Source organism: Sciurus vulgaris (genome assembly GCF_902686455.1).
Source record: "Sciurus vulgaris genome assembly, chromosome: 1".
Classification (NCBI taxonomy): Eukaryota; Metazoa; Chordata; class Mammalia; order Rodentia; family Sciuridae; genus Sciurus; species Sciurus vulgaris.
The window spans coordinates 140,310,684-140,334,995 of record NC_136461.1 but is presented as its reverse complement, the minus strand read 5'-3'; the positions used below and the strand labels follow the sequence as shown (position 1 = coordinate 140,334,995).

Genomic DNA, 24,312 nt, shown 5'->3' with positions numbered 1-24,312 from the left:
TTTTTTCACTTATGGATAGTCAATTGCTCCAGCACCACAAATTCATATTTACAAAGGCTCCTCGTCTATTTAATGATGCTCAAAACCAGCTTGGCATTTTCGCAGTATCTTGCATCACACCCTTCAAGGCTTATCTCTCACCACACCCTTCTACAGTATCACTTCCTAAACCAGGCTACTTATTGAAATCTTCCTGGAATATGTTGACACTCTGCCCAATGTTCACTCCACAAATCACGTTTTCTTTTTTCCTCACTAAATTGTGAAAAAAAGACCCTCTTGTGAAACAGACATTGTCCAATTCATCTTTTTATCCTCAATATGATCGAACAGGTTTTCAAATGCTACCCAATTTTAATCTAAATTTAACATGGCCTGTGTAGGTGGGAACTTCTACCTCTTACAAGCTATCCATATATTTAGATCTTCAAAATACTTCTGATAAACCAAAGTTGTAATTTCTGCCCCTGCAGGGCAATCCGTGGTAGAGGCAGTGAAGTTTACCAGGACAGGCATCGTTTGCAGGGGTGGCCTGGATATGCCCTTTGGGAACAGATGCCAGGAGTCACCCCTCCTTGACCCATTTCTGAGGCGAGGCGGCGCTTGCACCAGCGAACGTGTTCACATCCTTTTCCTACCCTCTTCTTCACTTCCTCCAGACGCCTGTTCCCCCCGAGAAGCGGCCTTGATGTGGCAATCACTTCTGAGGTCACAAGTTCTCCTTACACTGAACGCTGTCGGCATTCTTAGAGGCAGGTCCTGACCTTTTAGGCAGCAAAGTTCTCAGGCGACTTCTAGAACCTCTCGCCAGCCTCCTTGGCTGCCTGGTTACCACACTGGGCCAGGCGGGGACCCAGAGCTCACCCTGGAGGACCCTGGGCGGGCCGCCGCGCTTCGCACTGGCGTTTCAAGGCCGCGGAGACAGACTGCAGAAGATTCCCAGCAGGAGACTAGCCAGTGCCCGCCTCAGGCCTTTCTGGAGTCTGGGCGGAAACCTCCTGATAGCACTGAGTCCGGCCGCGCGCGGGCCAAGCCATGGGGCGGGCGTGCCGTGCGCGCTCCCTGAGCCGCCCGAGCCCGTCCCCCGGCCGCCGCGCGTGCGCGCCGGGACTACATTTCCCATAGGCCTGCGCGGCGCAGCGCCGTCCACGCCTCCGCGAGCCAGCGGCCGTGAGGCCGCTGTGGCTGCAGCGGCGCTAACCCGCCCGGCTGCAGTGGCTTTGAACTGCGGCGGGAGGTGGCCGGAGTGATGGCAAGTCTGGGACGCCTGCTGTGCGTGGTGGGCCTGGTCCTCTGCGGGGCAGCGAACTTGGGGCTGTGCAGACCCCACACACCCACCCCCAAGAATCCCATCATCGGTAAGAAGGCTGTGCGGGGCCGCAGCTGGGTGGTGACTGGGTGTCAGCGCCGGGACTCCAGCTGCTGGGTTCTAACTAGCACGTCCCCTTAATTTGAGAACCCCCAGTACTGGGGTTACGAGGTGTGTCTTCATTTTTTAGTACAAGAGCCCGGGCTAGCCATCTTTTGAGTCGTACAGAAATGTAGCAGGTGCCTCGTAGATTTCTTTGGACTCAAATGGCTCTTAGGAGTGGGCACTACGAAGAAACCTGCGGATTTTCCTTTTTTTTTTTTTTTTTTTAATATATATAGCTGGGCGTTTCTACTAAAAGAAAAAAAAATCCTTTTTTCACATAGCTAGGAATTTCTATACATGCATTATTGTATTTATTAAAATTTCCCTGATTGAGGGTGTATTTCAAGATACAGTGTATTAGACATTAAATGAATGGAATAGATTAGATAATCAAGAAAATGACCTTAGTCGTTTTCAGCAGTAGGTAACATCAGTGGTTGGTATGATCCTAATGTCAATTTTATCTAGGGTTAAATTGAGATATGTAATTTTTGTTTCCAGCATGCTTATTTTTAAAGAGTAAAATCAGTGTGCATTAACAGAATAGACGTTTGATACAGAGTCAGGCAAAGCTAACTAGGAGATATCAGCCTTGGATTAAAATTTGCCAAAAGAAATTTGTGTGTGGACAATTAACAATAGTTTTATCTCAGTCTGTATAGGATTAGTCCATTCATATATTTTTCTTTCCACAAAAATAAGCCATGTATTCTGTAATTAAACTAGAGTAGTATTTTTTTCATATGTGTGGATAGTACTCAATTTTCAAATGGGTTGCTTACTAATATTTGATATCTGAAGTGTTTTATTCTGTAGCTACTTGCAATGATGGTCATGGTATTCAAGGAAATTATCTAATTATATGTAGAGAGCTGCATATTGAGCCCCCAGGAGGAGATAAAAAGGAGAGAGGAGATTCATTTTCCTTTTTTGGAATTGGGTGTAGCCCTAGGTCAAATATAGAGGAAAGGCTTTTGGTCACCATGATCAATTAAGACAGAATAATTGTGCACCTTGTGTGTGCAAGACACAGACTCCAGGAAGGGCAAAGGATTTGAAGACCAGGAATTCCAGAAGTTATGAGATACCTTAATATATGTATGGGATTTGGGTCACATGTCAAGAGAGAGAGTACATACAGCTTGAGTTCTTTTTTCCAGGGATGGGAAAAGCAAGTATGTGGGGGGTATGGGGGCAGGGTGGATGTTGGTGGAATTTATTCTAATGTCCTTTTTTCTGCTTCCTGCACCTTGTATTCCCATGATACCCCATGACCTCCTTTGTGGCACCTCCCCTGCCTGCTCTGTACCACTCCATTTCCTGTGGCACTCCCTAATTCTTCTTTTCATAGCCAAATTTAATTTTCCATAATGAAGACAGTCTTACCACCAAGGAGAGAAACAGTCTTACTGAACACATTTTGACATTGACATGTTAACTGAGTACCTGATATGTACCAGTTATTGGAAGAAGCTGGGAATACAGACATGATAATACAACAGGCTCTTCCTGTCAGGTGGCCTACGGAGAAATTGAAAGTGCTCCAAATGAAATGATATAGGAACAGGTACTCACCAGGCAGACTTTTTTTTTTCCCTTCCTTCTCTTTTGATGGTGGGGATTGAAGCTAGGGTTTTGTGCATGCTTAGCATGTTTTGTTGTGTGGCTGATACCAGTACTGTGCTGGGCTTGGGTTTCAGTGATAAGAGGAGGCCAGAGAGTTGGATGGGACAGAGCATGCAGAGTCTTACATAGTGTACTAAAGTTCAGGAACCCATTGAATGCTTAAACAAAGTCATGACTTCTGCTGATCTGTGTCTCTCTAGCTCAGATCCTTTGCTTGCTCCCTTCCCTTACATGGTTCTAGTCAAATGAACTCTTTATAGTGTGACAGGCTGACTGGTGACCTTTGCTCTTCCTAGGAGGCCCTGAATTGCTCTTCTCCCGGATATTTGCAGGTGGCTTACTCCTTCACCTCTCTGAAGTGCTGGCTCAAATATTTTCTATCTTTTAGGGAGGATTTGCTTGGCCACCATGGTTAAGAGACTAGAAGTGGAACATCACCACCTTTGCTTTACATTTTCTCCCTGCTCGCACTTAATCACCAGCAATCACACTATATATCTTTTTATCTTGTTTATTATTTGTCCTCCTTTCTTTCTCTCCCACCCTCTAAATTTAAAGCCTATAGGGCAGGGAGTTCTTTTTGTTGTTGTTGTTGTTCTGTTTTGTTTTGTTTGTTATTTTCATTCTTGTTTCCCTAGTTTGGTGCTTGGCATGTAGTATGATTCAACGATATTGAATGAATGAAATACTGGTGATAAGGTCAGCTTTGCTTCTATGTGGAAAACTAGTTGGAGTTGGAGGGTTCCTTATGAAAGAATAGAGACCTTTTAATAGTCTGATTGGGGGAGAAAAGATGGTTGCTTGAATTTAGGTGGTGTTAGAGAGATGTGGATGGAAGATATTTCCATACCGTTCGTTGCTTTGTTGGGAAGGAAACATTTGTCTTTTGAGTGTGTATGGGAAGGGAATGGCCATCTGGTAGATATAGGGATGTGTGCTCTGTGATGGATTCCAAATTTGAGGTTGCATAAAGGATGCTAGTGATATTGTAGACCTCTCTGGGGGCCTTTTTGGCCCAGATGTGGCGAAAGAAATGAGGCTACCTGAAACTCAGATCAGCCTCCACCGTTTCTTTCCCAAATTCAGTGGGGGACTTGCAGGAAATGCTTCCTATTTAGTTCTGTGAATTGAAAGAATAAAATAATGATATTTTTAGTTTCAGTTTCTGAGTAAGAAATAAAGGGATTTGCTTGAACTAAAACTTTTCTTAAAATTTAGGAATATTAATGCAAAAATGCCGTAATAAGGAAATGAAAAACTTTGGAAGATATTATATTGCTGCATCCTATGTGAAGTATCTAGAGTCTGCAGGTGCAAGAGTTGTACCAATAAGGTATGTTTCAGTGTTTTTATATTTTATATAAAAATTTCAGTGTTTGGTCTCCTGAAATTATTGCTTTTGCTCCTATGATTGTATCACTTAAATGTAGTAATATAGCATGTGAGTTTTTTCTCCCACAATCCTAATGCCTGAAGTCTTTCGTTAAATTGTTTAATGTATTAAGCTGTTTGTATCTGTAATGTCATTAGAGGTATGTTGAAAATGAAGTGGTAATTTCCTTTGCCCCAGAAAAGATGGTTCCCACAAACATCATGAAGTTAATGGAATAACAGAATTTACAACTTAACCAGCTTTATTCCATGATCTTAAGGTAAGGGAACAATTAGGGAGTAAAGGAGATTTTTTAAAAGTTGATGGTAAAAAAAGTCTTCACGTTCTGATTTAAAAGTTTGTAAGGACTAATGCAGCAGTGTTGTTGCTTCAGTATAAATTAGTGGGGTTTTGCAGATTTAAAGGAGATACATTATTTTTGTGATAAAATAGTTCAGTAAGAAGAAATATGATTTCATCTCAAATTTTCATTTGGAAAGAACAAACAAGCACAATCTTATAAGTGTTACATTATCAACTAAAATTAGTGTATTAAAATCTCCCAGAACCCTCATCTAATCTGTTGTGATTTCACACAAAAGCACAATTGTTTATTCTGTACAGTCATTTTTTTGTATAATTTCTTAGTAAAAATTAAAACAAATATTCTGTCTACATATGATAATAATAAAAATCAAAGTCAAATATTACAATTTGGAGAACTATACCACAAAATGTTATGTTTAAATTCATAAGAATTGTCTTCTTGTTTGATCTTTTACATTTAAATTAGCCGTCTCTATACTAAGATGAACATTTGCTTTTAACATCAGTCTTTAATCTTTTAGTAGCAAATGGAATTTTTCAAATGAATCTTACTTGGAACCCAGATGTTACCAGAGTTTTAAAGCTGAGGAAGAGACTCCTGAGAGTCCTCAGCAGGACACAGTATTTTGAAGTTTTGGTTAGGAAATTATTTTAATGCAACTCTTCTTTCAGGATGTTAATACTGATAATGTGGGCAGGAGAGAGGAGAGACAAAAGCAGGTGACCCAGCTTAGAGGCTGTTGTAGGTCTGGGTGTGAAGTGATGAAGACATGATGTAGAGCAGTGGTCCTGGGGTTGACAGACAAGTCCTTAAAGAAGTGAGCCAGACATGATGACTAATACAATAAAAGGGCACAGGGAGAAAGAAGGAGATGAGAAAGACGGAAGTTTTGAAACCAGGCACATTTTGAAACCACATGACTTGCAGAATACTGGAATTTATGACAGAGATGTTGACAGTGTGTCTGTCAGCATATAAATCAGTCTCCAGTTTGGCTTTTTACAGGTCATCATAAGGTGTATTGCTTGGAATTATAATCATGTGGTCCTGTAGAAATGAGGAAATACGAGGGAGCTAGATTCCCAGACTAGCATATAAAGGATTACCTGATACAGAATAAGAATGAAAGGATCACACCTTTACTCTGTTAGGTTCAAATCTGTATTTTGGTTGTCGGGGGCTTTCTCCTATAGCTTAGAAGGATGGGAGACAGGCAAAATTCAGCAGTTGTTGAACAAGTTTTTCTTTGGTCACCTATCTTCTTTCTACTATCTTCTCTCTCAGGCACGGGTTACTCTCAGGTTACTTCTGGTTTAAAAATGGATTTCATTTACACAGTATTTTAAAACATATACAAGTCAGAAGAGTTTACAAAGTATGAATTTCTGGCTCCTTTTGAAGATACTTATCTGGATTTTTTTTTTTTTTTTTTGCGGTAGAGTGTCATTATATTGCCCAGGGCTTTCCTTGGTTACCTGTACTCAACTGTGATCCAATATTAAATGAGTCAGGTGCTGTTCATTAGTATTGGTGCCTGCTACTCTTTTTCATGCTGCTGAAGCTGCTTGTCATTTACCATCATTACCATTTTCTTTTAGTTAAGAAATTAACTATTTCTCATATCTTGTTGAGAGGGGTTTTTTTTTTTTTTCAAGAAATGTCTGACAACATGCAAATAACATTTGTGTTCAAAAAATGGGACTGGCCTATTTTTTGTCATAGGCCCCTGGGGCAAGAGAGTTTGTGACATACTCACCAGTTGGCCTCCTTCATAGTGATAAGTGGGGCTCAAAGATTCAGTCATGGACATTGTGGGAGCCAACTGTTTAGTTTAGACTAATGACATGACTGAAACTAGCCTGCATAGCTAGCTGGCAGGATTCCTTGGCATGCAGCTGAGTGATCTCCATCCATTCTGATTCCTGATGGTGGTGGTTTGCTCCTTCTTATTTAAATATTATCCATAGGGAGGATTCTGAGTCTTGGCTGATTGGTTCCTTTTTTATTGGCACAATCTGGAGAAATTGGACTGGCACATTACTGAGAACATGTGGATTCACATTTCACCTCCCTGTGACTTTCCTAGGCACGGCCTCCTGCCAGTTTATTCTCCATTTAATACAGTAGTAAGCACCATTCCACTGTCACTCACAGCTTTGTGATTCTCTGCCAGAAAAGATTTACTATGAACTTCTGAACCTGCACTTGCAGAGCTTTCTTGGACTTAGAGAAGAGCCCAGAGGGGTTTGTGTGCAGAGGGTTTGTGTGCAAACCACAGCCAAATTCTAGGCATCACAGGTGTCTGTTCAATAATGGGAGTGTTCTAACTCCCTGTAACACTTGTCCCCAGGTGAGAAATGGACTGAGGTTGGCATTGGATTATAAATCTACTTTTTTAGAAGGTGGAAAGGGCCTCTATCTTGCTATTCTTTTACAGAAATAAAAGACTGCTAAATGTAGGAGAGGTTTTGGAAGAATTTCACAAACATGATGCTCTTTTCCCTTGTGCTGAATTTTAGGACAACATTTAGAGGTTGTTTTCAATTTTCATAAATTTTTTGCATTGGATTTTCTCTGTAGACAGGATAAAATCATCAATAACATGGTGATAATTAAAAGATCCTTAAGGGGTATTTGATGAATGGTACTTCAGAATGATTAGGCAAGTCTATAGTGAGCTGTGTGTGATCTGAACTGTTCTGGCTTTTGAATAGATGGTAGTCCCCAGACCATTGCAGTTGGTTGATGAGGATAGGATTTGGCATTTGTTTGTATTGTTTTTATCTTTTACAGAGATTGAAGTAGTTAAAGTAGGCATGATAATAAAGTTCTTTATCTAATCTTTACATAGACTACTGAATATTCTTAGATTTCTTTAAAGATTTTGGCTAACAAATATTACCAGTGTCCAATTGTTATTTTTTGCTTATTAACTTGTGTTTTACAATAGTAAATTTCATTAGACCACAGGTAAATCCATTTATCTGTCTGATTAACAAAACAAGGTAATATTGTCTACCATTTAAGAATTATTTTTCATCTGATCTTAAAAAATTAATGTGGTCACTTCATTTGGAGGTAATTTCTTCATTAGGTTTTAGAAATAAATATTTTGTAAATTGTTTTTGTTTTCAGGCTTGATCTTACACGTACAGAATATGAAAAACTTTTCAAATCTATCAATGGGTAAGTTGCCTTGATACTTTGTGTGTGTCAGTCAGTTGGTCAGTTGGTTTGATATGATGGATGAGTGTGTGCATATCTGCTTTTGCTTTTTCTATATGATTATCTTAGAATGGCATGAAACCATTTTTCTGAACTGTTAAAGCAAATATTTTGCTGGTAGATGCGAAAGTCCTATAAAGAGTAGGAGGCAGGTTAGGAAATATATAATTGTTATATGATATTTTTTACATGTGTAACATCTTTGTTGTTTTAATGCACATCTAAAATAATGAAGCCACTTTGAATGGAAGGGCATTTTGCCTACTGAAGGGATTCATAAGTCCTATATCTGAGGATATCAATTGTTTATCTTTCTGAAGTAATTTGAATAGAACTTGGATTCTCTAATTTCACCACAAAAGATATGATTGGGTAACTCACTGAAAAATATTTTTAGTCATTTGAATAAAGGTTCTACATTACTCTTTTTTTTTTTTTAATTTTAACTAAAAATCATAAATTTACATAGGGCAATGTTGTTTGATTCATTTTGTTATTTTTTTCCTTCCCCCTCCCCTCCCACCCCTCTTTTCCCTCTATACATTCCTTTCTTCCTCCATTCTTACCACCCTCCTTATCCCTAACCCTAAACCTAACCCTAACACTAACCCCTCCTACCCCCCCATATGTCCTCATCTGCTTATCAGCGAGATCATTCATCCTTTAGTTTTTTGAGATTGGCTTATCTCACTTAGCATGATATCCTCCAATTTCATCCATTTGCCTGCAAATGCCATAATTTTGTCATTCCTCATGGCAGAGTAATATTCCTTTGTATATATATGCCACAGTTTCTTTATCCATTCATCAACTGAAGGGCATCTGGGTTGGTTCCACAATCTGGCTATTGTGAATTGAGCAGCTATGAACATTGATGTGGCTGTATCTCTGTAGTATGCTGATTTTAAGTCCTTTGGGTATAGGCCGAGGAGTGGGATAGCTGGGTCAAATGGTGGTTCCATTCCAAACTTTCTGAGGAATCTCCATACTGCTTTCCAGAGTGGCTGCACTAGTTTGCAACCCCACCAGCAATATATGAGTGTACCTTTTTCCCCACATCCTCGCCAACACCGATTGTTGCTTATGTTCTTCATAATCGCCATTCTAATTGGGGTGAGATGAAATCTTAGGGTAGTTTTGATTTGCATTTCTCTTATTACTAGAGATGTTGAACATTTTTTCATATATCTGTTGATTGCTTGTACATCTTCTGTGAAGTGTCTGTTCATTTCCTTAGCCCATTTGTTGATTGAATTATTTGTATTCTTGGTGTAGAGTTTTTTGAGTTCTTTATAGATTCGGGATATTAGCGCTCTATCTGAAGTATGAGTGACAACGATATTCTCCCATTCTGTAGGCTCTCTCTTCACATTACTGATAGTTTCCTTTGCTGAGAGAAAGCTTTTTAGTTTGAATCTATCCCAGTTGTTGATTCTTGCTTTTATTTCTTGGCTATGGGAGTCCTGTTAAGGAAGTCTGCTCCTAAGTCAACAAGTTGAAGGTTTGGACCTACTTTTCTTCTATAAGATCCAGGGTCTGTGGTCTGATTCCGAGGTCCTTGATCCATTGTGAGTTCTGCATTACCCTTAATTGAAGGAAAACAGTTAATGGAGCAATTAAAAAAACATTTTAATTATCAGGTTGGCAAAGATCAGAAAACTTGCTAATACTCAAAGGTGAGGTTATGAGGAAACAAGTATTCTCATACTTTATTAGTGGGAGTGTAAAGTATATAGTATTTTGGTAGGCAATTTTGTAATATGTATTAAAATTAGAAATAAACATGTCTTTTGATTCAGGAACTTTAAAAAGCCCCCAATTTAGAAGTTACTCAGTAATGCACCAGATGGATATAAAGATTATAAGCATTTAATAGACTACCATGTAGAAGTTAAAAATTTAGTACATCTAAAGCTGGTCATAGTGGTGCATGCCTATAATCCCTGCAACTCTGGAGTCTGAGGCAGGAGGATTGCCAAGCAACTTAGTGTGACCCTCTCTCAAAATAAAAAGTAAAAAGTGCTGGGGATGTAAGCTTCCCTGGGTTCAATCCCCAATACCAAAAAGAAAAAAAAAAAATGATATATCCATAGATACTGCTTTGGGTTGCTATTGTCATATGATTATTAATGATATGTGAAAAACATAAGACACTAATAGTGCATATTGTTTATTTACTATTTGGTTTTGGTTTTAAGATAGTAGTGAAGAGATATACATAACAATTTCAATCAAATCAACAACAAATTTTGACATTGTTACTTGTAGTGGGGTGGGAAAGAGTGTTTTTACCATAAAGCCTTCTTAAAAACAATGTTGTTTTTACTATTATTACTTTAAGAAACCATGTTCATGTGTTGCTTTTTTTTTTTTTTTAACTAGTTATGTTCAAGAAAACTATCTTTAGTTCAGTTTGGTTCAGTAAATATTTACTTTAAAGTCAGTTCAATTTAGTAGAACATTTACAATGCCTGCTGTGTGCAAAGTACTCTGGCAAGGACAAAGACAAATCCAGACTAGAATACAATGGTAGAGCCCCCCAAATATACTTTTTGAATTACTTCATCTTTTCCCACTCTATCTTCAACTGCATTCCTATTTGGAAAGGAATCTGAAATAGTTGTTGTGTAGACAGGAATTAAAAATTTTCGGTAGCCAATTTATCCACTTGCCAAGTGTATCTTCATGGAAAACTAGGTAGTGGTTCTTAAATCGGCAAGGGGATGCCTTTGGTTATCTTCCCCACCAATATTCCGTATTGACACCAGTTCTTCCTCCCATGTAACCATACTTCCTCTTCAGCAAGGCACTGGAAGCTGGGTTCTTAATTGAGGAAAAACAGGGGCTGTAATTTACTGTTTCTGAATGTCACCAGGAAAAGAGCAATACTCTAATACAACTTGAGAAGTACCTTTTTTGAGCTCTTTTTGACCCCATTCTATTTTGTGGGGGAATACATCAATGAAAAGACAGTGCCCTGCTTTGAAGGGGTTTGTCATTTGAGAGGGAAAATTAGGTTTTCCTGTATGAAAGAACTTTAATGAAGTTAGACATACCAAATTTGGTTAAAGGCAACTTTTTAAATACTGAGTTAATAGAAAGAACTGCTAATGTCTTGATTCAGTCACTTTTTTAATGGTAGGGTTTTCCTCATGGTTTGTGACCAATGTCCTACTACACCGATATTTAAAAGTTCTCTACTAGACTGTGGTCTTCCTAGCAGCACAAACTGCTCCTCTTTGTCTCAGGATTGTACCATGCCTGACTCATTCAAGAAGCAGAACATATTTGAATGAACAACAGTCTCCAAAATTATATTTTACATATTTCAAATTCATACTTAAATATTTTCAAAATTTTAATATTTAGTCCAACTTTTATTGATCAGAGAGGCCAAACCTCTTTTGAATATTCTTAGTTATTTCAAAACCTGTTATAAAGTTTTCGATTTAAAGTCTATTTAAAAAGCTGGTATAAAAAGATGGTAAGTATTTTTTCTGTATTTCATGTTTATGGGTAGAGTAAAATGAATCAAATCTTTGTAACTCTTCTCTATTCCTGGACTTTTAAAAATAATATTTGTATTCTTTTTCAAGATTTTTCTAATACTCTGTTTACTTCTGTAAAGATCTTAGGGTGATAATCAAGAAGTAAAGTCTTTTAGGTATTTAATTCTAGTCTAAATGCATTTTTATTAGTTCTTTGTAGTTTAAAAATTATTTGTGAGTTGAGCAATTGTTTTCACATCTTTAATCACCTTAATTTAAATCTAACTACATATGGAATTTTGTGTCTATTTATTTTCTAGCTCTGGGTACTCTCCTGCCCCTCCCTAATTTATTTACTTTTAATTTGTCCACACTATTTCATAAATGAATTTAGTTGTTGAAGAAGTTTTGAAAGAATGTGCACTGAAGGGTTGTTAACTGCTGTAGTTTCTGAATGGCTAGGAACTGTCAATATTTAATATATATATTTTTCCTTAGTTTTAAATTTTTCTTTGATGGGTTTACTGCTTATAGAATAAGGAAAAAATTGCTTTAAAATGAAAAGATTATTACTGGGCATGTTGGTGCACACCTGTAATCCCAGCAGCTTGGGAGGCTGAGGCAGAAGGATAGAGAGTTTCAAAGCCAGCCTCAGCAAAAGTGAGGTGCTAAGCAACTCAGTGAGACCCTGTCTCTAAATAAAATACAAAATATGGCTGAGGATGTGACTCAGTGGTCGAGTGTCCCTGAGTTCAATCCCTGGTACCCCCCTCCCCCCAAAAACGAAAAGATTGTTGATTTTGTGTGTGTGTGTATGGGGGCAAAATGCATCTTAATTGGTGTTTCAGAATCCTTTTTCCTGGAGGAAGTGTTAACCTCAAGCGTTCAGGTTATGCTCAAGTAGCCAAAATATTTTACGACTTGGCCATACAGGTAAATATATGTTATTGCTTATCATTCCAGATGGGTTTTGTCAGTTTCTGTGAGGAGGATTCTGTTTTTAAGCACATGATATTGTTTCCTTCACAATTACCCTAGCCTCATACCCCTTTCCCTTTGAGGCCCCTATTCTCCAAGCAGTCAGTGGCTACTCCCACTCATTTTTTTTGTGTTTGTGTTTCCTCTAATTCTTGGCTTCTGTGTGTGAACCAGTCTTCATATGACTTAATAATTCTAATAATCTCCTTCTGCTCTCTTACCTTTTTATTACTTACTGGGCATCATTCCTATTTTATTAATTATCTCCTCTTGAAATGTGCTTTGCTTCCTAATCCATTCAATCGTATATGACCTTTCTTTGCAGTTACCTTAGACCACATTAATTATACCATGCAAAGCCTCTGAATTTTCCTTTGTAATGTCCCATATTGGGCCCACCTTTGCATAACTTAGACCCTTATCATTTCTCCTCTTAACTCTAAATACAAATTCCTAATTAATCATGCTGACCCTAGTGTCTTGCCAACTCTTCCTTAAATATTTTTTTTTTAAGTGACTGCTTTTAGCATTTGAGACACTTGCTTAAAAACTTTTAATAGCGAGGCTACCTGTGATCTTTTATAGTTTCTGGGTCAAGATATATAATATGTCATAGCTTGCTTTTTTCAGCCTATGTGGGAGTTTGAGCTGAAGACAGACTGATAGTTTACTTATGGATCCTGGACAAATCTTTAGATAACCACGTATAAACCTGGTGCTTGCCTGGTAATGACAAACCATATGTGTAATTTTTGTTTGAAAATTTTGAATAAACTTAGTTTTCTTTTTCTCTCACTCTGCAAAGAGTTATGATGATGGAGACTATTTTCCTGTGTGGGGCACATGCCTTGGATTTGAGGAGCTTACCTATCTGGTTAGTGAGGAGTGCTTATTGACTCTCACAAAAAATACTGTTGCAGTGACATTGCCGCTGAACTTCACTGGAGGTGAGGAGACTCTTCAGCCCTTTTGAAAATATTTATTGAACGGAATTAGTAAGCAGCAAGAATCAAAGCCCAAACTGCTTATTGCCTTGATTTTTAAATTATCTATCTAGACTGAAGATGTGAGTGATGATGTTCGTATTCATTTTTGAGAATGATTTAAAGAATTTTGAATTCTGATACCTCTTGATGCCAGTGATAATCGAGACCATGTGTAGTTAAGAATTCTGAAATTGGTCCTGGTTTTGATTCCTAGTTTTCTTACTTTGGCGTTGGGGAATCATTTAACCTTTCTTACTTTCAAATTCCTCATTGAAAAGGGTTAAAAAGAGGGTTCTACCTGTTAGGGACTTTTCGTGAGAAAAGATGATTTTTTTTTTTTTTTTGGTCAATGTGTTAAGTGATTTAAATACAACTCTATAAATGTTAGCTATTATTACTATAGTATCAGCATTTTCCCCATGGTTGCCTACTTTGTTTCAACCCCAACTGTGTATACTATAATTTAATTCTGGCACTGAACATCTGGATTTAATCCAGACCCCACAAATGAAAAGGCATGGTCCCCAGAAAGAACACCCTATTTCAGATGTGAGTTGAAAATCATATCCCCAGGCCACCCACTCTTCCTACCACATTGTGCAAATTTGGGGTTTCTCAGACATCTGATGTTTGTAATTCAGTAGAAGTACTCACAAAATTCAGGGAAATACTGCATTTGCTTAACAACCAGAATATCCGGTGAGCTTTGGTGCCCAGGGTTGCTTTTTGTTTTGTTTTGCAATGCTGGAAATTAAACCTGGAGCACTCTATCCCTGAGCTACATCCCCAATCCTTTTTATTTCTCTTTTTGAGACAGTATTTCTCTAAATTGCAAAGGTTGGCCTTGAACTTGGAATCCTCTTGCTTCAACCTCCAAGTTACTAGGATTATAGGCATGCACTCCCATTCCTTGCCTGTCCAGGGTTTTTGTTGGCATTTCATTGCAAAAGCATGATTGATTGCATCATTGACCACATAACTGAACTCAGTATCTAGTTTTTCCATTCCCCGAGGTTTGTCCTCTTAAAAGTTACAACCTTCTTATCATGTGATTTGTCTTTTTGGCAATCAGTCCCATCCTTAGATAATTATGGCCCATCCAGAGTCCCCTCATTAGCAATAACAAAGACACTCTTATCACTCAGAAAATTCCAAGGGTTTTAGAAGCTTTATCAGAAACCTAGAATGAAGACCAGCAGTTTCTTTGTTATGTCACCAAGTGTAAGTAGATAATGATTCTTGTACATTCTGGAATCTATAGAGCCTCAGAATTGAATGCTACCAACTTTTCTTATTCTCATAAGAATTTTGGAAGGAAAGTTGTGGTAGGCATACATAGAATTTACAAAATGCTTTATGCTTTTGAAAGCTTTCTTATTATCTCAATTATTTCAAGAAGTCTGTGGCAAGTATGTTTTTTCAGACTATTTTGCTTATGTGGCAAAACCCAGTTTGTACAAAAAAGCAGTATTCAAGATACTATTGTTCTCACAGAAGCTTTTAGCTAAAGTGGTTTGGAACAACTAGCATCAGAGCCTTGTTCATTTCATGATTTTTTTTTTTTTAATTTAATCCTCAGTCGTTATTTGAGTCTGTGTCTGACTACAGAGCCTTCAGTGTACTAAGATATATTGCTGCTTTGATCTGTACCAAATAGGAATTTTTTGGAATAGTTAATCTTCTTTTCCACATTGTTGGCATTTTTAATCTCTTAAGTTCTAGACCTTTGAAAATATGTTGGAAGTTTTGAATTCTTTCCTGGGAAAACAATTATATAAACACTTGGAAAATTCTACAGGTTTTTCAGTGATGTCTAGGGAACTCGAGTTAAGATTTCCTTCTTACTCTATGGCTAGCATACAAATTCTTATATCAGAAGAATTTTACCTATTCATATTAATACTCTATATGAACAATACTGGAGCTTGAAACATATTTGGATTTATGTTAAACACATTTTGTGCTTGTTTGGAATACTTCTGCAGTATTGACTATTTTAGTTAGTTAGGTATGTTGTTTGTGTCTTAATAATGACCTCTCTTTGGTTACAAAATATGACTTAAGGGGATATTATTTTTCCTGGGTTTAAATTATTTCTCTTGTGCCTAAATTACTTCAGGTACATTGCAAAGCAGAATGTTCCAGAATTTTCCTGCTGACTTGTTGCTGTCACTAGCAGTAGAACCCCTGACTGCAAATTTCCACAAATGGAGCCTTTCTGTAAAGGTATCACATTAGATATACAGGAAATTAATATATTTACAGTATTACAGAATTAATAATTTTGTTTTATTTTATACTCTAGAATTTTACGAAGAATGAAAAGTTAAGCAAGTTTTTCAGTGTGTTAACTACAAATAGAGATGACAAGATCGAGTTCATCTCGTCAATGGAAGGTATATGTCATTGGATCATGTATACTTTATTTAATTCATTAATTTTCATTTTATGTTTGCCTTACAAATAAAATTAAGTTACTTTGGGGCCTGAAGATGGAAGTAAGGACGTTTTTGGAAATAAGAGACATTTTTGTCTATATTTCAGATCAGTTATAATTTAATTGAATATTTTCTAGGATTTGGTGATGAAAAACAAAAAAGGGGGGGATGGGGAGAAGATGAAGAAATAAAGAAAGTGACTTATGTTTCTAGCACTATTACAGATTAAGTACTTCGATGGATTCTCCTCCAGACAACAACAGAAAATACTGTTGAGAGAAAAGCATCTTTCTAAAATACATTAATGAAATGTTAAGAAAGTAAGGATATTCAAGCCTAAAACTCTGAGTTGACCAAAGTATATAAACCAGCATTCTTGTTGAATCAGGAAAATGTGAGAGAAAGTTCAGGACCCCCTCCATGGAGAGTACTACATGGAGCAGGACCTGAAAGGCTGCACCTTATATAAAAAGGTGAGCTTAGACTATACCCGGAATCCTGTCTGCACAACTGCTAGAATTTCCCTTCATGAATGTACATTAAGGGAGTGGAGTGTATGGAGTCAATAGGTTTTGAGCATTCTGAATGACAGGTTGGTCTCCTAGTGTGGTCTGTGTTATGCTAACTAGGAAGCTGGACAAAGCTTAAGAATTTTGTTTGAAGTTGTTTGATTGGTAGTGTGCACACATGAATGATAGAAGCAAATAGAAACAGTTCTCTTGGGAATAGCAGTCATTCATTCCAGGCTTCAAGGAATGACTTCAAGATTTGAAGGAATATGAGCAGTTCTTAAAAAAATTGCTAATGCACAAGGAAGCAAAGTACCATGTATGAGAAATTGTAGAAACAACAGATATAGAGTCAGCTCGGCACAAATCTTAGGTGTAATATTATGAGGAACAGTGTAATACAATTATATTTTAATTTTTAAAGAAATAAAGGACACTTAAAAACATAAGTATGAAACAGTCATATTTGAACCAGATTCTGCTATTAGAATGAAGATGTAATTGAAATAATTTCAGAAGACAGGTTAGTCTGAAGCTTAGACAAAGGTAAAGAGAGATTAATGAACTAGTGAAGGTAAATCTGAAGGAAATGTTCAGACTTCATCATAGGCAGAAATGTGCAATGTATTAACAGAAAGGGTAGAATCTGGAGGCTAAAGTAGAAAAATTCTAACATATCCAGCCAAACTTTTGAAGGAAATTGGGTTGGAGACAAACTCTATTTCCATATTAACAGCATTCTGGCCAATAAAACATTCTGGCCAATAAAAGACCTAAGTGGAAAGGAAAACTACAACAAGGTTTTAGAGGAAGTAGAAGAGAATATCTTTATGATCTGGTGTAAGGGAAGGAGTTTTCAACACAAAAAAGAAACCAACCATAAAGTCAAATTAAGAAGTAGTGATAAAAAAAATAGAGGAGAAACAAAAGAAGATATGTATAATGCATATGATAGAGGATCACTATCTTATATAATGTGAAATGATGAATTAATAAGAAAAATCTACTAAAAATGGTTGAGAGGTTTATTTGCATAGGTGCCTTTGAAAAGAAACTTGATTGTCCTGTATATATACAGCTCACTGAGATAAATTGCTAGGTATAGTTACTAATTAGAGGAATGCAAATGGAAACCACAGTGAAAAACCATCTTACACCAGCAAGATGGGCAGAATTAAAAAGTTTGCTGATAACAAGTGTTATTTGGGATGTGGCACAGTGGGCTTATTCATATCATTGTGGTTGGAGTATAAAAGCAACAATTGCGTCGGAAAACATTTTGGCATTTCTTAGTAAATTTGAACTTTTTCTAGTTTTGTTACTAGTTCTATTCCTTGATTAAAAAATACCTTAGTTAAACCTTTCATGTATGTAGAAATGCACTTGACATTATTGTTCATTTTAGCAAAAACAAAAAAAAACCCAAAAAATAAAAAGGGAAACAATCCCAATGTTCAACAGTGAAAAGGATAAATTAACACAGTAGAATACTATATAGCAGATAAGATCAGTGAGCACACCTGCATGCATCATTCTAAATGAATGTTGAAAAAATTCTAAGTTAAAAAACATGGAAATACATACTACATGTGTTTTCTTTTTTATGATGTTCAAACTTTGACAGAAAGGAAAGAATGTATTGACCGGTGGTAAATCGAAGGCAAAAATGGGTGATGGATAAGTTACTACAGCCATTTTCACTGTGTTGAAGGGAGGGGGATACAGCTGGGAAGGGCTTTGGAAGTACTAGTCATGTTTTATGGCTTAGTCTGGGTGATGGATAATCATGTACTCCATTTTGTTTCCTAAGCTGTATGTATACATTTTTTGGCATTTCAAAAAATAAATTATGTTTTGAGTTGGTAAGACTAGCTTAGAGGTACTTGAGAGGACAGTGTAGTAGAGTGGAGTAAACTCTGGTAAAGTAGAAGTAATACATGCATTTAAAAGACTTGTCATATCTCTATGTTTAGTCTGTTTCTGTTGCTGTAACTGAATACTAGAAACTGGATATTTTATAAAGATTAGAGGTATATTTAGCTCATAGTTCTGGAGGCTGGCAAGTCCACAAGCACATAGTGCTGGCATCTGCTTGGCATCTGGTGAGGGCCTTCTTGCTACATCATAACATTGCTGAGTGCATCACAGAGACAGAGCAAGTATGCTAGCTTGAGTTTCTCTTCTTATAAAACCACTAATGCCATCATGGGGGCTCTACCCTAATGACCTCATTTAATACTAACTGCTTCCTGTCCCATCCTGCCTTAGCAATTTCCACCTTCTACCACAGTCATCTCTAATTGTTCCATAGAAACTTCCAACCAGTCACTGGTGATGCTTCTGAAATAACAGTCTCATCTTGTTGCTTCAACAAAATTCAGTGACTCTTTCTCCATGTCTTCCCCCCCTAGCCTGTCATCCTGTGGGACCTGTTAAGCACGTGCTGCCCTCCAAAAAACAGTGTTTCTTCCTCCTCCTTCTCCCCCTCCTCCCTCTCTACCCTCTCCTTCTACCCCCTCCCCTCCCCCTCATCTATCTTGAAATACTCAAGTCTGTCATCTCTGAGAAGCCTTCTTCTCTACCATTATTCCCCCTCTACATCTTCAGTGCTCCTTCTTCATACTTGCCTTGTATTCCTTGGAAATATTTCTTCTTGGAAACTTGAATGTTTTCATTCAAATTTTTTCTTCCCCTCTAGCCTAAGAGCTCATAGAGAGTTGGAACTGTATCTAGCCCTGTTTCTCCAGGGGTTTAGGTAAACTTCAAATATTTAATGAATGACTGATTATTTAGATGAGTATTGGGTTGAAATTAGGGATTCACGTTTCTTATTGGTTTTCATGACTCTGTCATCATACCAGGTTCGTATGGAAAGTTTATCACCTGAAAATTTTCTGAACCTCTAAGATAGGGAATCTTGGGATGCTCTATTATTTGCATATTTTCTTTCTACTCTGGATACTTTTGTTTTAAATTAGCGAAATAGGGCATGCTTCTTACAATTGCAGGAAACTGTGTGGGTCTTTTAGCAATGCAGTTTACTGAAGAAAAGTATTTCCAAATGTTAGTGTGTGTTTATCTATATATCTGTCTGTCTGACAGAGAAATTCTCATTATAGTTTATCACCCAAGGCATATTTTATTCTCAGTAATGCTTTTCACCTCTCAGAGAAATACACTAGAAGGAGTGTCTGGTTACACGTATTTTCCTAGTTACCCAGCCTATGGATCTTTTGCTGTTACCTTTGTGTGTAGTCCCAAGACCAGAGAGAAAGTGCCCTCATAAGGAGGTGGGAGGCAGGCAGCGGGAAGGGATGAGCACCTTGTCCAGAGCTGCTTGCTGGTAGACTTTGCCTCCTGTAAACCCCAACTAGGCTGCCAGGAAATGTTTCCCTTCTTGTGACATGCTCTCCAGTGGAAGAGACTGATAGGATGTGAGAGGACACTGCTCTTTTCTCTGAATATCTCTACTTTCAGCTGATTCTCTTCATTTCTCCAGGCACTTTCTGATGGTAGTCATATTTATAATTACAAAGAAAAAAATTATAGCAGGGAAGTTTTTTTTCATTAAAATGAAAGGCACAGGTGAAAAAATACATATAATTTTTCCAGAAGGTAACTATTATAAGTCATGCATGGTGGCACATGCCTGTAATTCCTGTGACTTGGGAGTCTGAGACAGGACGATGGCAAGTTCATGGCAGACTTAGCAACTTAGACCCTTTCTCATAATTAAAAATAAAAGGACTGGGAATGTAGCTCAGTCCTAAAGTGCTTCTGTGTTCAATTCCCAGTGTCAAGAAAAAAGTATTATACATTTTCAACTTTTAAAAAATAGTGTAAATTTTTGAAACATGTAAATGTTGAGAGGGTCACTTGAGTCCCAGGGTACCTATCTCACCTTCAACAACTGTTGGTGTGTCCCCATTTTTGTTTCATATCTACTTTCTCTCCACACTGAATTATGTTTTCAGCCTTATCCCAAAGCTCATACCATTTTTAATCTATAAAGATATTTAAGAGTTCTAAAAACAGTTGAATTTTATTACCAAACTGTCCTTAACACCAATTTTAAACTTATAAAAACTGTTTAAAAAATTATATCACAAAGTCATGAGGCACACAGAGTTTAGGCTGAGGCAAATTAGCTAATGTGAAAGATGCCAGAAGTGCTGGCGTAGTTCACGAGTCATTATGGGATGAAAATATGGTTTGAAGCAGTGGGGATGAGAGACCTATCTGAAACTTGTGTCACTAATTAAATATGCACTTGAGGCTGGAGATGTAGTTGAGTGGTAGAGTGCGTGCTTAGTATGTACCGGGCCCTGGATACAATCCACAAAAAGAAACAGAACAAAGACACCATGCATTTGACTGTTGAACTGGTATATATTCCATTACTAAACTATTTTACTTTGTTGTGATTATCTTGAAAAGCAGATCATATTACAAATGGTAAAAAGTGAAATTGAATTGAAATTAAAATTGTGAATCTGTGAAATATATTATTGGGAATATTCACATTGAACAGAAATTATTTTGTATCTGAGAGATTAATCATAGTTTTACTTTGTCTTCTGTATTGAGTAATGAAATACTGTTTTACACAGGACATGAAATAATTTAAAAGAATCATCTTGAACCATTCTTAATAATTACTAGTTTGTGTTTTTTTTTTAAGGATATAAGTATCCAGTATATGGTGTCCAGTGGCATCCAGAGAAAGCACCTTATGAGTGGGAGAAATTAAAAGGCATTTCCCATGCGCCTAATGCTGTGAAGACTGCATTTTATTTAGCAGAGTTTTTTGTTTCTGAAGGTAATATGTGGATACATACTGTTATCACTCTGGTGTAGTTTTGAAGGAAATTGCCTTTATCTGGACTTCTGTGTATTCTTTTTGTCTGTAACTGTCCCACAAAGTCTATAGGTTAACTTTAAAAAAAAACAAAAACAAAAACAGATACTAAATAATGTTAAAGCTCTGTGTTTGAGATGCTAGATAGTCAAATAAAACCAGGACAGTTATTTATCGATATTGGATGCAGTGTGGGCTGAGTTCTTGAACAACAGTTTAAAGAATTTTCTTTTCTTTCTTTCTTGAATTTAGTTTCTCCTCCATTTTTCTTTTTAGATATGCATCAGTAGAGTATATTTTGACATATTATATATACATGGAGTATAACTTTTTCTATTTAGAAACCTGTTCTGTAGCAATAATGCTTTAACAACCTCTCAGAATTAAGATGTTATTTTTCTGAGACAGTGGTGTTAATTGAACATATACCTGCTAGTTTGTGATTTTAAGGCATTTTCACATTGGAGAAAATTAATAAGCTTTGTCTGCTTTTTAATGATGAAAACAGAAATTTTCATGCTATTTTATGTTTGTGGGTAAAATCAAGAATTTGGTTGTAGATACTTTGTTTTTTTTGTTTAGTTGAGCGATAGGTGTGAAGGACAGAGGTAGGGACACAGCTTGCAAGGAACAGAGTATCACCTAGGTGGGGTGTGGCCACTTGAAGACATTGGTGAACCTGATTTTAGTCTTATCTCTAATCTTGCCCTGTTTTTATCTATATTCCTGTCCTTACTGGGAAGTCAGGTATCCCCTACTGGGTTCATTCTGGTTTAGAATTATGTATAGTTGAATGGATGGTTTCACGAGAGTCTCTAAATTTAAATTAAAAACAAAAACAACCTCTCATATGCAGCATTAGTTCAAAGGAACATTTTTCTGTCATGGGCAAAGTGCCTTCACTGCAGTTTTAATCATATGGCAATTGTTGGTTCTTTATTGCCAATGTCCTTCTTTCTGAAAATGCCAGAAGAGCCTATGTTTACTTTATCTGGACTTTAGGAGAAAGTCTGAGTTCTCACCCCATCACCTGCAAACTTCACTATGCCTTCATGTTTTTTTTAGAATTCTGCCTCATCTGTGAAATGCCTCACTTTTTCATTGGCTCCTGTTTTACCTGCGCCAACTTCTTCATCCTTTTTACTCTTGTAGCACCTCAGTGAAGTATACTATAAAATCATTACACTGTGTGGTTACTAGGCTAAACTTGGGCAGACGGCTCTTGCCCTGTTTATATTTCCATCCCCAGGCTCTGTATCGAGTCTTCCACAAATGTAGCCTCTTTAGTCAGGGTTTGAATGAATTGGGGATCAAGCACCACAGGGATCTGATGCAGGGTAAGTACAACTGCTGCATCAATAGACAACTGCCTAAATCAGGCCCTCCTGTATTTGGGGGGAAATCCTGAAAATCATTGTCCTTGTTTTATCACTTCTTCCTGCTGATTTCAGGAAGAAATATTATAGTCTTTTGAAAATCTTAACATACAATCTTTTTTAAAACCAAACTTTCTTTTGCAGCTCGAAAAAATGATCATCACTTTGAATCTCAATCTGAAGAGGAGAAAGCCCTGATTTATCAGTTCCGTCCAATTTATACTGGAAATTTTTCTTCATTTCAGCAATGTTATATGTTTGATTGAAAAATCTGTGATGTGTTAACAAAACACTTTGAATAATTTTGTAATTAAACTGTTACAATAACTTGTTACTAATGGTAATATTAGAAAGCCACAGAGATTCCCTTTCTATGTGATTAGCTCTGATTCTTAATTCAATATATTATATTTAAATCACATTTAATAATTCAGCAGAAACAGATAATCAGTGTTTTTCATGGTAAACATTTCTGAAAATAGAAAAAAATGTATTGAGAATTCATATTTTTTATTCTCATTTACTGATTTTAGAAATAAATACCACCCCTAATCCACTCATTCCATTTTGTTGGGAGATTCTTCATTTTTTATGATTATTATTATTATTTTTTGTGGTGCTAGGGATCAACTTCAGGGTCTTGTACAAGCTGCCATTGAGCTGCATTCCAGCTTTAAGGATTTAAATCCTACCTCTATTCCGTGGGGTGCCTCCCTCCTTTGGGCTCGAGAGCATGTTGTATGTCGTTGGGTGTGTGGTATGTGTGTAGAAAAACATAGATATCTCCTTTTCTCTTCCATTTTAGCATCAGAGTTAGAAGGCACATATCTTGCAGATAGTCTGTGCCTTGAACTTTTATCTTCTACTATGTCTGGTATACAAGGCCCTTGATGAATGTCTGTGACGACTTGTATTTTCCATGCCCATAGAAAATAATTAAAAAACTGTCATACATATATTTCAGTGCATTTGAATATATTTCTCGATCTGTGCTACACTCTTTCATTCCTTATTATCCCATACAGATCCTCAAAAGTCTGAAATTTAGGAATTCCTTAAGGACAAGCAAGCATTTAGAAAAAAAGAGAGGAGGCCAGGCGTGGTGGCACATGTCTGTAATCCCAGCGGCTTGGGAGGCAGAGGCAGGAGAATTGCGAGTTCAAAGCTATCCTCAGCAAAAGCAAGGCGCTAAGCAACTCAGTGAGACCCTGTCTTTAAAACAAAATACAAAATAGGGCTGGGAATGTGGCTCAGTGGTCGAGCACCCCTGAGTTCAACCCCTGGTACCCCCACCCTGAAAAAAAAAAAAAAAAGGAGGCATTTTTGACCTGTATTTAATAAAATATGTTTATGCATCTTTTCTTTGTGGTCATTAGAGCTTCAGTTACAGAACAAAAACCTCAGGAAGCTAGTAAAAATGTTGGAGGACATTATGAATAATATTATTTACAGAAAAATAATAAGAGCAATCTGAAGATACTGAGAGGTAAATCACAGTATAATAGGGATGAATGGAACATAGAAATTGAAAGGATTGACAAATTTAGTCAGTCAAGAAAGAACTTTAATAGAAATCTGGCAGATTTAGTTTTTTTTTTTTTAATAGCTTACTGTCTAATGTGCCATTTCTGGCCAAGCTCAAGTCTCCCACCCCTAAAATAGGTACTGGTACTATTCCTACTCACCATACCAGGATTTTCCTGTGTTTTGTTAG

General features: G+C 37.1%; 1 protein-coding gene across 1 annotated transcript; it reads left to right on the top strand.

The window, feature by feature from the left end:
• Positions 1-1,136: 1,136 nt before the first annotated feature.
• GGH (gamma-glutamyl hydrolase) lies at positions 1,137-23,158 on the top strand. Its single transcript, XM_079100907.1, has 9 exons — positions 1,137-1,358; positions 4,259-4,373; positions 7,876-7,926; positions 12,302-12,386; positions 13,237-13,378; positions 15,537-15,643; positions 15,723-15,813; positions 21,046-21,183; positions 22,743-23,158. Exons 1-9 carry the CDS (start codon positions 1,250-1,252, stop codon positions 22,862-22,864), a joined length of 960 nt encoding a protein of 319 aa, XP_078957033.1. The 5' UTR covers positions 1,137-1,249; the 3' UTR covers positions 22,865-23,158.
• Positions 23,159-24,312: the final 1,154 nt, after the last annotated feature.